General features: G+C 45.5%; 1 protein-coding gene across 4 annotated transcripts in view; it reads left to right on the top strand.

Moving 5' to 3' along the window:
* Nucleotides 1-15,563, top strand: part of add3a (adducin 3 (gamma) a) — a 105,323-nt gene extending 89,760 nt beyond the window's left edge. For 3 of the 4 annotated variants that reach the window (XM_076293304.1, XM_076293297.1, XM_076293296.1), the window contains 6 exons: nucleotides 888-1,139; nucleotides 2,234-2,350; nucleotides 2,485-2,568; nucleotides 3,997-4,090; nucleotides 9,360-9,455; nucleotides 11,818-15,563. In XM_076293304.1, coding sequence (XP_076149419.1) covers nucleotides 888-1,139; nucleotides 2,234-2,350; nucleotides 2,485-2,568; nucleotides 3,997-4,090; nucleotides 9,360-9,455; nucleotides 11,818-12,065 — 891 coding nt within the window. In that variant the 3' untranslated portion in view covers nucleotides 12,066-15,563. The remainder of the gene's footprint in view (nucleotides 1-887; nucleotides 1,140-2,233; nucleotides 2,351-2,484; nucleotides 2,569-3,996; nucleotides 4,091-9,359; nucleotides 9,456-11,817) is intronic. The other variant, XM_076293311.1, reaches the window with a different exon arrangement.
* The last annotated feature ends 1,923 nt before the right edge of the window (nucleotides 15,564-17,486 follow it).

Raw genomic sequence — 17,486 nt, forward strand, 5'->3', positions numbered from 1 at the left:
CTAAGCCTATTTCTTTTCAAGTGTGTTCATTGAATATGAACTCTTGAAGAGTCCATTTTAGACAAGTATCTGGTCTATTTCACTGACATTTAAAGCGATGGTTCGGAGTAATTTCACCCTAGGGTCCTTTGCACCATGACCCCGAGCCAAACACCCTCCTAGAACCTTTTTTCCCTTGGTCGAACCCAGGTCGAGTAGCGCTGTCAGAAACTAATGACGTTCTGCAGTCGTAATGGAACCAACTTTTATCTCGTAAATTACCCCACTAATAATGCCCTGAATGGTATGAAACTTCTACAGTAGTACAACTATGACCTTTAGTCCAATAACGAGGCATTAGAAAGTTTGTAAGTGCACCAGGAGTTTATTTAAATGACACTTGCCTCTGCATCTGCTACTATACCGCTGCGTCAACGTTTCTTCCGTGATTTGGGAAAAGCCCGTAAAAGTCCTGGCAGGAAGCGATTACATCAAAGTTTTTTGGTATATCCAGTTTTTAATTTTTTTTTTCCGAAGTGTTAACTAATAATTGTAGCAAACTGGACTACGAACAAAATATTAGTGCATTCCTGGATCTACATCCTTATGCATGCTTCCTGCCAGGAGTTTTACGGGCTTTTCCCAAATCACGGAAGAAACGTCGCCGCATCGGTATAGGAGCAGATGCAGAGGCAAGTGTCATTTAAATAAACTCCTTAAAACTCCTGGTGCACTTACAAACTTTCTAATGCCTCGTTATAGGCATAGAAAGTGCCTATAAGAGGATAGAAAGTTTAAAGAAGGATTTAAGGAAGTTAAAAAGAAGGAAACATTAAAGACGGGTTTTGCTGCATCCCTTTGCTACATCACTAGCAGCTACATTCCTCTCCTCTCCTTCACCTCCACAGGGCTACCGAACGGGCTACGCCTACCGGCACCCCATCGTGCGGGACAAGCCGCGGCACAAGAGCGAGGTGGAGATCCCAGCCACGGTGACGGCGTTCTCGTTCGACGACGACGAGGCGGCGACGCGGCTGCCCTTCAAGCTGCTCCAGCAGAGGCAGCAGCGCGAGAAAACCCGCTGGCTCAACTCCCCCAACAGCTACATGAAGGTCAACGTGGGCGACAGCAACGGCTCTGAGAGCACCCCGCGCACCAAGGTACGGGACGGAGAGGGCAAGAGGGGTGGGGAAGGACTCACACACACACACACACACACACACACACACACACACACACACAGGCTAAGGCGTTGTGATCTGTAGGCCTGAGGGGAAAGATGGATGGCTGAAAACTTGGCTGCAAGTTAATTAAATGCATTATTAAATAGACCTGAAGTCAGAATGGAGGTCAATGGACCTCTACACAAGCCAAGACTGATCCATAGCAGTTCATTAGATAGGCATCTACCCAGTAGCCCAGTTCCATAGTTATTAGCTGCTGGAACATGCAAACAAACACAAATATACACACACACGCAAACAAACACAAATATACACACACACACACACACACACACACACACACACAAACAAACACACAGTTGTGTGTTATGTTCCCATACTGATGAAAGTCAGTCAATAGAAAATACGCACAAGGAACTGAAAGTACTTTCTGCATTCACTGCATACTACAAATGGTTCTCTGGAGTGTGTGTGTGTGTTGGTATCCATGAAAAACAAAAAAAGGGGGGGGGGGGTTGCTAGTTGTTTGTTACTTCCTTGTCCACAGTAAACAATGAGTTTCTCCATCATTGTGTTTATATTGTTGTGTGGGAGTCAGTGGAGTGGAAAGAAACAATAGTGTCTCAACAGTTTCCATAGCCTGAGGGTGCGCTCAGTCTCTTGGATAGATTGACACCAAACAAGCAAGATCCACAAGTAGGGTTGTGTCCTGTTGTTCAGATGGTCTGTGCTCCTGCATCGCTAGATGAGTCAGTGGCATGGCCACTCTTCTTGCATGTCCTAGCCGAAGGAGAGAAACATTTGGTGTGTAAGATGAGATTGTCAGAGCTGTCGCTTCCAAGTCCTCTGTAATTCTGATGTGCTTCTGCCCTCTTGTGGCTGTAGAGGAAACTGCACTGTGTAAAGATGTGTGTTGAAAATATCACACCATAAACGGTGTTTGTCTTTTCTTACAGCTAAAAGATGTAGAATATCTATCTCAGAAGAGGTATAGCTATTTTGTCTGTGATCACCACGATTGCTAGTTAAAGTGCAGTAATGAAGTGCTGATGACCTTTATTCTTACACAGTGGATGAGATCTGAAGACTCCAGCATCAGCAGTGGTACTCCCATCCGAATCGAGGACGCCAACCAGTTCATCCCACTCAACACCAACCCCACAGAGGTGCTGGAGAAGAGGAACAAAGTGAGTTCTGTGGGCCTCATCAGCACCACTTGTCTTCTCTGGCTGTCCAATCACACATGTGTCCACAGGTCACATGTCCCTCTCTAAATGATCTGATTGGCTGTTTGTGGTGCCCTTCTCTCTCTCTCCCTCAGATCCGGGAACAGAACAGGTTCGACATGATGACGGCCGGGCCCCAGTCCCACAAGCTTGCAGGCATTGTGATTGAGAGGCCGCCGGTGAGTGGCAAGCAAGGCATCAGTCCTGCCCTCTGGGTCCTAAAGACATCTGCTCTCAAAAGAGAGACAAGTAGCCTACTCCGAGCATATCAAGACCTTGTCATACGTACATCTCGGTTACACCGGATTCTAGCATATACTCTGCAGCTACTGTATGTGAATGTGTTTAGGTTCCTAAAACCTTGGTCGTGGGCAGGATCATAATATTCTTGAACCTGGAGGATATCATGTACTTAAAGTTGTTATCATGGGTGGAAGAAAGCTGGGTCACTGTGAAGTACATGGTTCCCACGGGTCATGGAATTTCTGGAATATCATGGAATTTTGGAAAGTCTATTCTAGACATGGAAAGTCAGGGAATTTTTGTTTGGGTTTGGAACCCTGGAAGAATTTTTGTTTGAGTTTGGGAACCCTAGAAGTAGTTTGCATGTGTGTGTGTGGCAGTGTATGTTTTGAATGTAATAACCTGAATCAACATAGGATTGTTGTCCTATGAAAATGTGGCCACACAATGTTATTTTTTCACAGCAAGCATTGTAGTGTCACTTATATATTAATACCAATATTGACCACAAGGTGGTGCTGTAGTACAGCAGTCACTGGTGCCACAGGTCCCTATTGCCATTTGATGGTCTTCTTGGATGCACATGATACACTCAAATGAACATTTGATAAGAGAACCATCTCCCTTTCCTCTCTTCTCGCAATCTGTGTGTGTGTGTGTGTGTGTGTGTGTGTGTGTGTGTGTGTGTGTGTGTGTGTGTGTGTGTGTGTGTGTGTGTGTGTGTGTGTGTGTGTGTGTGTGTGTGTGTGTGTGTGTGTGTGGTGTGTAAAGGGTGAGGGTCCAGTAAAGGTAAAGCATTTCCTCTGTGATTGATTGATTGATTGATTGCAACTCAAAGTTCATTCTATTTCTGTTTCTGTGTGGAGTGTGTTTCTTTCGTAGAGAATCAGCCCAGTATTGCATGATGTGTTCTTAGTCTCGTCACTTTCGTATCTTTTTGAGTTGAGAGTAATGCAAGGTTGTATGTGGATGAGTGAAGCGACTGTCTGTTCGTGAGTGTCCACTACATCAGCAACATGTGACGCATGCGGACATTTTATTTTTGTTGAGTTTCTCCCATGAGTTCTCACTCAGTTTTGTTGAGTATGGATTTCCGTGCGTTTGCCATGTGTGTGTGCACCAGTGTGCAGTGGCGTGAAAGCTCACACTAATCGTACGCATGAGGTGTGGCTCTTTGTTGTCTGCGTAGATGTAGGTGTGTGAGGTCACACTAGAGTACACCATCACAGTGACTCATTGGCCCACTGTTTGGTGCTCATAGTAATGGACTCTTCCTCTGTGATGTTCCCTTCTCTTTCTCTCTTTCTCTCTCTCTCTCTCTCTCTCTCTCTCTCCCTCCTCTCTCCTGATCCCCTCTTCCGCAGCCTTACACAGGTGAGGATGAGGAGCAGACAGGCCCACTGCCTCCCAACCCCTTCAGCGAGCTGTCTGAGGAGATTGATGGCAAACGCCCCACTGGTAATGCACACATTCACAAGCACACACACATGCACACACACATGCGCGCACACATTCACACACACATGCGCGCACACATTCACACACACATACACATGCGCACACACATTCACACACACATACACATGCGCACACACATTCACACACACATACACATGCGCGCACACACACACACACACATACACATCCACACACACATGCGCACATGTTCACAACATGCACAACATGTGGTCAAACACACTGATGCCATCAGTCTGTTAAAGGCCAACCTTTCTGCTGTTCATACATCCATATATTTCTTTGCCAATGCGTTGCTAATACATTTGTTAAGCAGAGACATGTATGTATCTATGTATGTATGTATGTATGTATGCATGCATGCATGCAGACACACATACAAATAATAGTGTATATGGAGATGTCAACACATTCAGTGCACTAAATCAGTGCCATTTATTTGCAACATTGTTTGCTGTCAACACACACTTATACCCACACCAGGGTTTCCGTTGTCCGGTAATTACCGGACATTGGCCGGAAAAAAAATGAAATGTCCGACAAAATTAAATCCCTCCGGTCAAATTGTCCGATTGAAATTGGCTTATCCCGTCCCCTAACGCAATCTGAATTTGAGAATAAGCCTTAATATGTAAGCCTATATTATACGTCCTCTGGCTATGTTTTTAAATGAACAGGCTCTACCGTTTGAAAAGTAAGCTAAACAACACGCATAGCCTACTCTGCATTTCAAATAGGAAGCGCACGCTTAAAACGTCCATGTTAAACAACGAACAAATGAGTGAGGCGGTTCAAACATGGCCAGGCCCAGGCAGACTAGCCTTAAAAGTTTTTTCAGAGGCCAGACACGATAGATGATGATAAATTGGTAACGTCTGAAGCCTCAGATGTCCGGTCAACTCCACCACCACCAGATAAAAAGCAGAAGTGTCGGCCGTATCTGTCGGAATCAGTGACATTGGAAGTTGAGTTGACATTGGAAGAGGCATAGCATTAGGGGGTAGTGGTGTGAGCGCTCATTCTTGTGTGTGCGCATCTGTGTAAGTTAAACAGTCACCACTGGAGATAACATAGGTAGCAGCAACAAACAACGTAGCCTTTTTAAAACAACGAACGAAGCGGACTCTTGCTGTCCATGAAAAGATACTGGCTAGATCTTGTTAGGCATGTTTAAGTTAGGCTAATGAACATGTTGCATTCTATACAGCCTGATTATGTCATTCTTTAAGCTACATAGCCTGTCTCCAGTTTTCCTCAATTTGACTAATTAAGAAGGGATAATAGGATATTTGACCGGCATATCATGAAAATGTCCGGAAAACGAAACCTCTGCCGGTCACTTTGACCGGCACCATTTTTTTTAGCGGAAACTCTGACCCGCACCCATGTCGAAATCCTACACAGTCTTCCTTTCTCTAAAGGACAGGCAGGTAGACACCGTGTGTGTGTGTGCGCACGCACCCATCTACATATAAAAGATGCATGAACTCTGACCTCAGATGAGGTCACGGTAATGGAGAGCTCCCACCTAGACAGAGCCTTGGCTCATGTGTGAATAGTAATCGACACCACAGCACACAGTGCCACGCCATGCCACTCATTCAGGCACAAACCACAGATACCAGCACATGACATCACCCACGGCCGAAAAACAAAACACGCTCCCACCCGACCCCGAGGTGAAACGCAATTGCACCCTTATACAGTGTCCAGAGTTGGACTGCGGGTAACAGGATCCCCTGGATACAGCCACCCGAGGCCAGTTTAAGGTGGAGATATTCTCAGGCAGAGGTCATCCTCCCTGAGGCCGGCAATATGTCAAGCACCAGGTCACAAGAGGTCTCATGTCCCCTACAAATAATGGGATCTGCGTTAGCAGAAGCTGGTTATCACGACTGATACAATCATAGCAATCAAGCAGTCTTAATACATTCTACACCACTACTCATTCCTGAGATGTTATCCTATTCATATGTAGAGGAATTTGCATAGGAATTTCAATTTAATTCAATTTATTGTGCTTATAGAGCGCCAAAACATAACACATGTATCATGGCGCTTTACAGAATGTAGGCAATCAGAGGAAAGAAAGGAAGAAGAGAAAAGCAAGAGAGAGGCTCATGGGTAACAGGGGCGAGGAAAAACTCCCTAGAATTGGAGATACATATAGGAAGAAACCTCGAGCAGATCCACGACTCAAGGGCCTGACCCATCTGCCTAGGGTCAGTACATGACAGTAAGGTCTGTATACATGACAAATGCATATGATAGTCGGGTGTAGAGAATAAGACATGGTGTTAAGCACTTGAGCTGAAAGTTACAAGAGGTGGGATGATTACGTATCCGTTATGGTAATTCGTTATTCCTGATTTAGTGACAGAAAGTTCAATAGTCCCGCGTTGGAATTGTCCAGGGGAAGGGAGTTGTCGAGGGGCTTGTGGTGGGTTGGCAGACGGGCCCGTAATCCAGGCAGAGTTGTCATAGGCTGGTGGTGGGTCGATAGGCTGTACGGGCCAGGAGTCCAGATAGGGGGCAGTAGTAGGGCAGTCGAGGATGGGACTTCAGGTGAGATGGGTGAGAGGAGGGCCAACATAGGAATGTATACATTGAAAGTGTAGGAACATTTATTTTCAGGTTAAACTGTTCATGCACACTCACAGCACACATGATGTCACCTGTTCCATAGAGGCGTTTATCAGAGGCATTGTTCCTGTTATCTTCTGATCATGCGGTCCTTAGTCAATGTGGTTACATGCAAACAAACAATCTTACAATTTTATTAAGTCAGAGAAGATAACCTGGAGTATTTGATTTTGATCTGATTAAATCTGATCCGTCATGTAACTAAATACAGTTGGAGTTTGTAACGTATCTAAATGCAGACGAGTCATGATCGAAATGGAATTTTAACTTGTTCACCTAGTATTCCAACTGCAATATTCCAGATTCGGACAACGCTTTGACTGATATGCTTTAATCAGATAGTTCTGCACATGTGACCGCGCCGAGTGCTGCCTCAAACGAGCACCCTGGGGAAGAGAGGTGCAGCTGTAGGTACTGACTCCAGTTTGTCCTGTTTGACACACATTAGCGTGTCTGAGGCTTAACCTTTCATCTCCGGTGGCCGCCACTAACAGGTGGCCGTTCATCCTGAGTGGACACACCCAAGAGTATCGCTCAGGTCCAGGAGAATGGCCTGCAGAACCTGCCACTGCAGCCTGTGCAGATCCAGTAGTCAACACAGACATCAAAAATGGAGGCCCAGCCAAACGCAATTACACAATAGCCCTCGTAAATGACAGACTGGCTTCAAACTCAGGCGTGTACACGCATAGCCTTACTGTATGTACATACAATTAAGCTATAGGGTGAAAGCTTTGTTCTAGCATTATCCTATATTACCCCAAGTGTGTGTGTGTGTGTGTGTGTGTGTGTGTTTGTATGGTTGTGTGAGTGTGTCTGAAGGAGCTACCTGCATTTGTCATGTATGTGAAGACTTCTCCTCCGACCCCCTGTGCTCTTGAGTCGATGGTAATTACAGCATCAGCGGGGAGGAGAGCCTTTCAGAGGGGGAAATCAATACGCCATGTATGGAGAAACGGCCCAGGGTCAACATGCAGCCCATTAGTCACAAGCCTGTGTGTGCGTGTGTGTGTGTGTGTGTGTGCGTGTGTGCGTGTGTGCGTGTGTGCGTGTGTGCGTGTGTGCGTGTGTGCGTGTGTGTGTGTGTGTGTGTGTGTGTGGCTATGTTAAGTAGCACATACATGCACACACAATAAAAGAGCACAGGAGATGGATGGATGCCATTAGTGTGTGTGTCTGTTCCTCCCTGCATTGCTGTACACACACATGCATTCACACTAATACCCAACCCTCTCTACCTACATACACACACACATTCAATTTCAGAGAGTAGGAGATGGACCCATGCCATTAGTGTATGTCCTACTCTCCTTCACTCTATACACACACAGACATTATGGTCTGCCCACTCTCACACACCCAGCCCAACATCACAAACGGTCTCACATTCTCCAACTTGTGAGTCATCTGTCTGTTGCCATACACACAGACACACACACACACACACACCATTGATACCATCACGGGGCAGGGTGGTGCAGCGGCTTCGGACGCCATTCTGATTTTTGAACACTGCGGGTTAGTGCTGTAATGATGTGCGATTCGAAACCGAAATCGCGACACTCATACCCTGCTTCTCCTGTTTGCCTGTGCATCTGACCACATACACTGGACATACCCTGCTTCTCCACAAGGCACTGTATCTGCACGGTCTCAGTCCAGCTGTAAAATGGGTCGTCAGCTTGGCCGGGGGTCACTTGTGTGATGGACTGGTGTCCCATGTAGGAGAGTCTGCAGCTCTCGGTTTAGTGCCGCTTCAAGTGCCGCTGAAACTGGGTGGAAGCACCGGCCTTGTTATCTTGCCTAGGAGAGGATTGACCTTCACTAACCAGCGCTGACCCCCTTGTATCCTCACCTTATATGGTCACCCTAGACATTTGCAGGAGATGCTGCTCAGAGACTGGCCACCATCTTCATGATCACCACACAGTTCAGGCTCATGTGGTCTGGCCATACTCAGTGCCTTATTGAGTTTTAACACTGACCTGCCCAGCGACCCTCCCCACCCTGTTCACACACACTCACTTCCCATGTGATGACTATTGTCCTCTAATCTGTGTTGATGTTGTCTGCTGTGTGTGTGTGTGTGTGTGTGTGTGTGTGTGTGTGTGTGTGTGTGTGTGTGTGTGTGTGTGTGTGTGTGTGTGTGTGTGTGTGTGTGTGTGTGTGTGTGTGTGTGTGTGTGTGTGTGTGTGTGTGTGTGTGTGTGTGTGTGTGTGTGCGTCTGTGCGTGCGTGCGTCTCAGAGGGCCCTCTGTGTGACCCTGTCATCATCACCGCAATGTGATTTCCCTCACACCCACAGCCTGCCCTGCACCCTCTGTGCTCATCAGAGCGGAGTTTGACCACAACCACTGTGAATGTGCATGACTCTCTCTCTCATGCGCTCTCTCTCTCTCTCTCTATCTATCTATGTCGCATGCAGTACACATAATCTCTCTCTCTCTCTCTCTTATGCAGTACACATAATCTCTCTCTCTCTCTCTCTCTCTCTCTCTCTCTCTCTCTCTCTCTCTCTCTCTCTCTCTCTCTCTCTCTCTCTAACCTGTGTGTTCACTAATTTGTCCCCGACCCCTCGCCCCTGCTCCCCCCCCCCTCACTTCCTGCAGATGGCGAGCACGATCAGCTAACCTCCGACGACGCCTCCACTCTCTCCCAGTCTCTCTCCCAGCCCCAGTCCCCGCAAATCACTCCTGCTAAAGAAGGTATCGGAGTGGGGCCGAGGAGCTGGCTCCTCCACATATTTAACCTCTGTGTGTCATATAGAGTGTGCTGGCTAGATGTGTGTTAGCATGGTTATTTTTGTGTGTAACTGCATGTATGTTTAATGTGTGTGCTTCTGCTGAAACTCCAAAACGGAACATTGGTGACAATGTTTGTGGGGTTTTTTTAGGTGTTTGTGGGGGGGGGGGGTTTATTTGTTTTTAGTTGTAGTTCAGAAACATTGTTATTTGTTTTAGTTGTAGTTCAGAAACATGACTACAAATCAACCGTACTACTCTAAGTCACTCTAAGACCTGTGTAGAGTGCACTCAAGAAAGCAGAAGTGTCTGCAATAGTTGAAAAAAATGTCCTGAAAAGTGTGCCGAGGTGGATTCCGTAGTACTTGACACCTGACTGGTTGGATTCCGTGAAATTCGTGCTTGAAGGAAGGTATCAGGTGTGCATTTTCTAAAAATACAGATCACAAGGTCTAGTGCAATTCTTAATTCACTTGAAGATGCAAAACAATTTAGGTGTGACTATCAGTCAAACTGAAATAGTTGCACAAAACTTCACAAGAAGAGAAGTGAAGAAACTGTTCTGACGTCGAGAACCCTATCGGCTAAATCTTTCCCTCAACAGATATCTTTGTAGGACTTAGAGAACCCCACACCTAGGATGGGCGCTTGATCTCATTTCCTGTGCTGAGCCCATAGCAAACACAAGTGCAGGCCCACGCGTAAACACCAGGCTCCGGACCAAAACAACCCTCATAGTGGTCGCTATTAATGACACCGTTTGAGGTCAAAACAATTCAAGCTGGCGGCCCAAATAGTGTGTCAATTGTTGTGCAGCAGCCTTTGATGTGGCCCTGTGGTATTGTCACACATCAAAGGGCGCACGGTGAGCCGCAGCCATGACACAGACACACAGGAGGAAGTGTATCCTGTTCCTCTTTCTCTCTCTCTCTCTCTCTCTCTCTCTCAGCGCTCACTGCTGTAGCTTTCCCTTCTCTCAGCAACGCTTCCTTTTTCACGTTCAGTCTTTTCTCTTCCTCTGCTCATTCAGTTTGTTTAACCTATATTTGGGATTCTGCCACTAATGCACTCTCCTCTCCTCTCCTCTGCCAGTCGCTCTCTGTTTTCTTTCTTTCATTTCCTTGCTTCCTCTCTTTGACTCTCTTTTTTATTTATTTTCTTTCCTTTCCTTGCTTCCTCCCTCTCTTTCTCTCTCTCTCTCTCTCTCTCTCCCTCGCTCACTCTGACTCTCCTGGTTATATGACCAGTGACATTATTTGCTCTGGTTGACTCCCTCTCAGAACAGAATAGGATCTAATCAGGCCACCCTCTCTCAAGTGCTTCTCAAGTGGCGCTCCCACCATGCTTTGTGTTTAGAAAGGTCACAATGCGAGATCTTGAGAGTGTACTATTAATACAAGTAGTCCTTTTTCAAGTGGCAAACATGGCTATCTGACACAAGACCTCATACAGGTTCTATATTTGTGATTGCTTGGAGTAACCTAAGGCCATTGTCTCTACTGCATAATTCAGCATGTCCGTTCTTAATTGGTGACAATTGATTTGATTGCTCTAGATGACTTGGGATGGTCGTTGTTATAATTGTCCGTGGCGTGTCATCAGCACTGGCTTCTGTGTCCCCTTCCATCGTCCTCTGGTGACGACTAGAGGAGAGGGACTCGACCAGAAGACAAAGCTGTGACGTTGCTATCGTTTATAGGCAGAAGAAAGGAAGCTTCAGCTTGTACAATGATCATGTCCTAATCAGTCATACAAAAATAATTTCCTCCCTTGTAATTTTTAGTAATTGTACATTAATGTCTATTTAAATAGTATTGTACAGTAATACAGAATAATCCGTTTGCGGTTGAGACTTGCATAACACTGTGTAAATATAGTGTTTATAATACGATGCCATGTAATGATGGCAAATGCATATAAATGGTGAGTTCTCAGGTCCATTATGATTTCATATCTGGATCTGCTATTAATTTGACTTTAATCCATGCAGAACTAAACTGTATCAGTGGAGGAGACGGTTTCAAGTATAAGGAAATTAATTCAGCCGTTAAAATGAAGTTAGTGTTACATCGGCACTATGTGTGGAGTGGATGAAAGTTGCTGGCCTCTGTAGCCTGCATATCTTCATGCATTTAATGTGAATTGTGAAGGTTGTGACGTGAGGTCATGAAAACTGACAAGTGCAGCTTTGGGTTTTTAGTCATGGTGGTGGTTGTTGTGGTGGTGGTGGTGGTGTAAGACTGGTGGTACTGTGTCTAGGTTTGTAAGAGTGTTCTTTTTATTCATTGCAGACGTAGTGAGTGTTGACTTTTCTCCCTTCCTACAGAGAACCACACGGGCGTCCTGCTCAACGGGAAGGGCGAGGGCCACGACGCCGACCAGGACGAGCTGAACAAGCGCATGAGTCAGCTGACCACCAGCGCCGAGAGCCTGAAGCCGCCGCAGGGCGAGAAGATCGAGGAGGCGCTCTCGCCCGACAGCTCGCCCTCCAAGTCCCCCAACAAGAAGAAGAAGAAGTTCCGCACGCCGTCCTTCCTCAAGAAGAACAAGAAGAAAGAGAAGGTGGAGGCCTGAGAAGGGAAGAGTGAGAGTGAGGGAGGGAGGGAGAGAGAGAGAAAGGGAGGGGGTGAAGTGAGGCCAAGTTTTTTGTTTTCCGACACCCTCTTCACACCTTTATTTTTTAGAGATTAGGGGTGCAGTGGAGGTGGGAGAAGGAGGAGGAGTCAGGCCGATTCCTCCGGCATGGGAATCTGAAATGCGTGTAGTGGGTGTGACCTGTGGCAGTGAAGCAGTCGTTTTGTTTTGTTTTGTTTTTCTTCCCCCTCTTCCAGTCTTTGTACGCCAAGAATGTTCCGTCAGTCTCCTCCACGGTTCATTTGGTAGCATTTAAAGAAAAGAAAAAGATACATGCAGACAGATAAAAACATACTCATACGGGCCGCTACCCTCTATCGTCAGCATTTCACTCTCCAGTCAGTTTTGAGTCCTCCCCTTTGTGTTTTAAATGACTTCTGTCTGTGTTTGTTAAGTTTTTTAAGTCATAGGTTTTTTTGTATAGTGTTTTTTTTTTTTTTTAAGAGAAAAGATTTCCCATCACAGAATGCAAAACAAAAAAAGAAGCTATATATTTGATTGTAATCACTTGAGGTGAGTGGAGATGAATTTTCAAAGGAATCGTGGGGATTTCTAAGCAAGCTAATTTTAGTTGGGGAGGGGTGGGGTGCAGGGTTGCAGCTGGTAAACTGGCTCTTCCTGCCAGAGGAACTCTTGTTGCGGTCCCTGGACTGTCTGAAGTCTGCACACTATACCTGTGGACTTCCCCACTGCATATAACGATTGGCCTTAAGTGTTAGCAGGCGCTACGGGCAACAAAGAAACTGCACAGCATGGCGACTCGGCATTCATGAACTCTCCCTGTGTGGGTCAGCAGCCATTTTGTTTTATGAGTTCTGTCAATCATGTTCTGGGGTCTCCTCTAGTGAGGAGGATGAGGGATTAACTCCACACCACAGACAGAAAAGTCACTGGAATCAGTTAAGAGACATTTTACAACAGGGTTTATCATTTTATTGTGTTTTTTTTTTTTTTCTTTTCATCTTCCCCTTGATCATTTCTGCCTGTAATTTCTGCCGACACCCGTCTTGCCCTTGTGCGGAGAGATGAAATGGGTTTGTACCTTCAAAAGGTCATCAAAGGGTCTTTATGTTGGTGGCAGAGTTGGGATCACATCCTGTTTTGCGCTGACTTTATTTACAATCCTGTGTTAGCCTCGCTAATCAGTCTCCCCACTTTTTTCTCATGCCAAACGAAATAGAAAAAAAGAAAAACAATCACGTTTTAGTGAAGTGGAATCCTGATTTTTACATCATGGATTTTTTTTTTTGTTTGTTTTAAGAAGACAAGCGTTCATCTCTGATTTTTAGTCAGTGGGGTTTCCTGGTAGATGCTTTTATTTTCTACTTAATGTCTATGCTTTTACTGAAAAGTTGTTATGGTCAACATTTTCTTGCGTGAATTTTATTTCTCTTTTTTCCTTTGGAATTTATATGGCTATAGTGATGCCGGGTTTCTCAATATTGTAGCTCAGACAACTTTAAAACTGCATCTATATAGTGGAGGTATTATGATAACTGGATACATTGAATTCATTTTTAATTCTGTATTTGTACTCTTTGTTTTTTATTGTGCTGCACTTTTATAATGGTGTATAACACGAACCTGTACACGTAGGCGGTTTCACCAATGAAGGAGGTGTGCGGAAGGCAAGAGAGAGAGTGTGTGGGGAGCAGGGAAGACATAAAGGAGAGAAACGTTAGAGAAACGTTAGAGAAACGTTTGAGAAACGTTAGAGAAACGTTTGAGAAACGTTTGAGAAACTCGGAAAGACATTTCAGGTGCATGGAGAGGGAGTGGTGTCGGAGACTGTGTTCTTTTCTGTTAAGCATCCAATTATATCAAATATATGTATTTGTTAACAACTATGTATTGCAAAGAAGAAGAAAAAAAACGAAATGTCAATCCCAATTGAAAGTGCATTATAAAGAAGCAATACCATCACTATTCACTGTCACCACTACGGAAGCGCCGGCCAGGCAGTGTGAAGCAGGAGTCTCTGGTCTGATCATGGCCTCAGAGGGCCAGCTCCCGTCTAGTTGTTTTTCTCTATGTGAGCCATACAGATATCTAGTTTGTTTGTTTGTTTTTTCAGATGTGTAATTGCAAGACAAAGGTTGAGCTACAATCTTCCTGCTCGTTCTACACAGAGAGAGAGAGAGAGAGAGAGAGAAAGGAGAGAGAGAAGGGTAGGGGGGGACCAGGAGGGTCATGAGACCACTATCAAAACTTGTACGTGTCACTTGCATGATGTGGAAGCCACACCCACGTTGCATCACTACAATGAGATGGCACCACGCCAGGCTCCAGACTACTCCCAGTCGCCTTGATTACTTTGGGGCCCAGAGTGGTTTCAGCTGATGTTGCTGCCTTTGTCTCTCCAGAGATCTGTTTTCTGTCCCCACAGCCCCATATGAATTTGAGCGGGTGGGCTTTTGAGATCATGGAAACGTGACGTTTAATGGCCATGGCAGTTGGGAGCCATGTGGTTACACTTCTCTGTTCATTTCCCTCCATCTGTTCCTTCACTATGATTGCATTTCTTCTATTATTTTTTTTTCGGCCTCCACGATATATCTGGAAATATAGAAAATAATCTGCCCAAAAACGCGTCCAGATTACGGAGACCCATGGATGAACTCTGTGACAAATCAAAAAAGGAAGAGAAAAAAAAGAAAGAAAGAGAAGTAGGTTGTCACTTAATCATCCTCTAAATCACTGTTTGGTCAGTCAGTTGTAAGTGGGCAGACTAAACCAGCGACGGGGACATCCCAGCCAGCAATGTGAAAGTACTGGATTTGGACCCAGAGAGGGGTGGGTGGTGGGGGGGGGGGGAACGAGGCAAATGTAAGCTGTGTAAATAAGCATGTGGCTTTCAGGAGGGCCCTGGTGAATAGCGGGAGCCAGGAGATGAAGGCGTACGTTTGAATTTTTTATAAGGCGGGGTGGGGCGGGAGCAGCGTTGGGGCGGGTCAGTCGGGAGAGAAAAGGCCTTCCTGACATTAACATCGATCCAGTTGTACTACTTTTTTGCGCTTTTTTCTTTCTCCTCCTCCTTCATACCATCTTTCTTCCTTTTTAAAAGTTATTTTATGCTTTCAGTCCTCCGTTTGTACTGCAGTATGTTTTTAAAATAGTTTACAGAGCACGAAGCTTTTTACTCACCATTTATGAGCACAAAATGGCAGATGGATGAATGTGCATTGCATTCTCTCTTTTTTATTTTTATTTTATTTTCTTCTCCAACCGTTTGCACCTTGTTCCTACTAATGCCTCTTTTCCCATCACTTTTGTTTCTGTTTTAAAGGAGAAAAAAAATACAAAATAGCTTTGGCATGCAACTTTGAGCCAAGCCTATCTGTGATATGTGAAATCTTATATAAATGGTTATCTAATGGAGTTGCTTTTAGATGTACTGCTAATCAGTGTAAATTCACAAATAAAACTATTTTAAGACAAGCATGGTCATCTGTGTTTTGCCATCTCTGTGGAACTGAGGGCATCCTTTGAAACAGGCAGAGGCAAAGTCTGCAAAGTGCATGTTATTTCCAGAAGTACGCCATCTCATATCTCCAAACAACCAAAACTTTTGGTTGTTTCCCATTGGGATTGCACTTAAATTCATCCCATTTCATATCTAACACTCAATGTGACATCCCAAGGTGCTCAATGCTGTGATTTGCTGCATTTGACATTTACTGTACACACTGGTGCTCTCCTGATAAAGAGATCAAGTATATAACCTGACAATCTCAGTAAATATTACATGTGTAACAAATAGAGGCCATACTAACCTGCTAGTTTTTCTTAAACATGGACCAATAGGCCCTATAAAGTTTACCAGGAGTTGCTTGTTGAGAAAGATGTATTTATGTAGAGACAGAAGAAAATATATATTAATTTCAAGAGGAACCAGGAAATTCCTGGTTCGCTTGAGGAGTACCACAACACTCCCTCTACCAAAGAATCCGAACTCCCAGAAGCGGGTAGAGCAGTGGGTAGATTCAGTTGACAGTTTACTTAATGCACAGAGTGTTGCTTGCACAAAACAAAGGAAAGGGTGTGCTTTCTAAGAACACATCATTGCAATGCTTGGAAGAACTGGTCCATTGACATTTTCAGACATGTTTTGAAATTGTGTGTTCCACTTTTGTGTGGTAGAAGAGAAAGAGGAGGTTTCTGTGGGAGGGAGCGGGGGTAATCATGACTGTTAATCTGAAGTGCAGGAGATGCGGTTGACCTGTAGGGGGCATGCCGCTGTGCCTTTTCTGCATCTGTCCCTCAGAGCCCTGTTAAAGATACAAAAGAAATATGCAAGTCCTGCACCAGGACATGCTCCCCTTCATTACTCCGGTGTGGGTGGGTGGGTCAGCGGGCTGTGGGTGAGGTGCTGAACCCACCCTCCCCCACACACACACACACCCGTCTCAGGCCCTTGTCACTAGTGTCTCTTGTTGTAGAGACACTGGAGCATGTGTGGATCCATGCAAATATCATCTACTGGACAAGAATATGTTGAATGTGGGTGTTCTTAATAGTTGTGTCCTGTCATATTAAAAGCTTAAAACGCTTAACAAAGCACTGTCTGTGTCCTTATTTACAAGGGTTTCTTCCCTTGTGGCTTTCTTAAAAGACTGTGTGTTTTGTGTGGGATGTGTGTTTAGTGTAAATGTGTTTAGAGACAGGAGCCTGGTCTTGTTTGTCTGCATTTACTACTGACTGTAGTATTGACTCAACTGGAGAGAGCTTCTGTTAACTTCCTCAAATGAGAAATAGCCACGTGAGGTAAAAAAACAGACATCTCCAAGCAAGCTTAAGTCTTCCACACAGACCTTACAACATTAATGGAATCAGGCTTACCCTTGCCCTGCCCCGTTTTAAACACGGGGTATCCTGGTCTCACGTGGGGATTTGCACTTACCCCCAGCCCTGACCTCACAGCAGGGGGTGGGGAGGACAGCAAGTGTTGGATCCCTTTACCCCTTAACCCACTTTCAGATGACGATATGAGCTCGGGTGCGTATGTGCCCAGGGAACAATGCAACAATGCGTCCATTCACCGCACAGGGAGAAGGTGGGCGAGAGAGCGAGAGAGGGTGGGGGGGGTGGGGTTGGAGGAGAGAGTCAGTCAGAGAAAAGCCCTTTCTGTGCTCCCGGAGAGTTCAGAGGCGCTGTTTGGTGACGACATGGAGCATCTAGGGGGCCTCGGCTGGAGGCCTACAGACGGAGAACGAGAGATTGGTGATGGTGGTGTGGAAGTTGGAGGCTGTAGCGGAGCTCCGTATGGAGTGAGGAGAGGAGGGTGGGGGGTGCAGGGCTGATTTCATAGCACTGCGGCTCTGGGCCTCCAGACAGACTCTTGCTGTGAGTGTCAAAGCGATG

The sequence above is a fragment of the Alosa pseudoharengus genome, unplaced genomic scaffold, assembly GCF_046254945.1.
Source record: "Alosa pseudoharengus isolate Yale_2024_CS ecotype anadromous, Long Island Sound unplaced genomic scaffold, YU_APseudo_1.1 YU_APseudo_1.1_scf_1, whole genome shotgun sequence".
NCBI classification, from domain to species: domain Eukaryota; kingdom Metazoa; phylum Chordata; class Actinopteri; order Clupeiformes; family Clupeidae; genus Alosa; species Alosa pseudoharengus.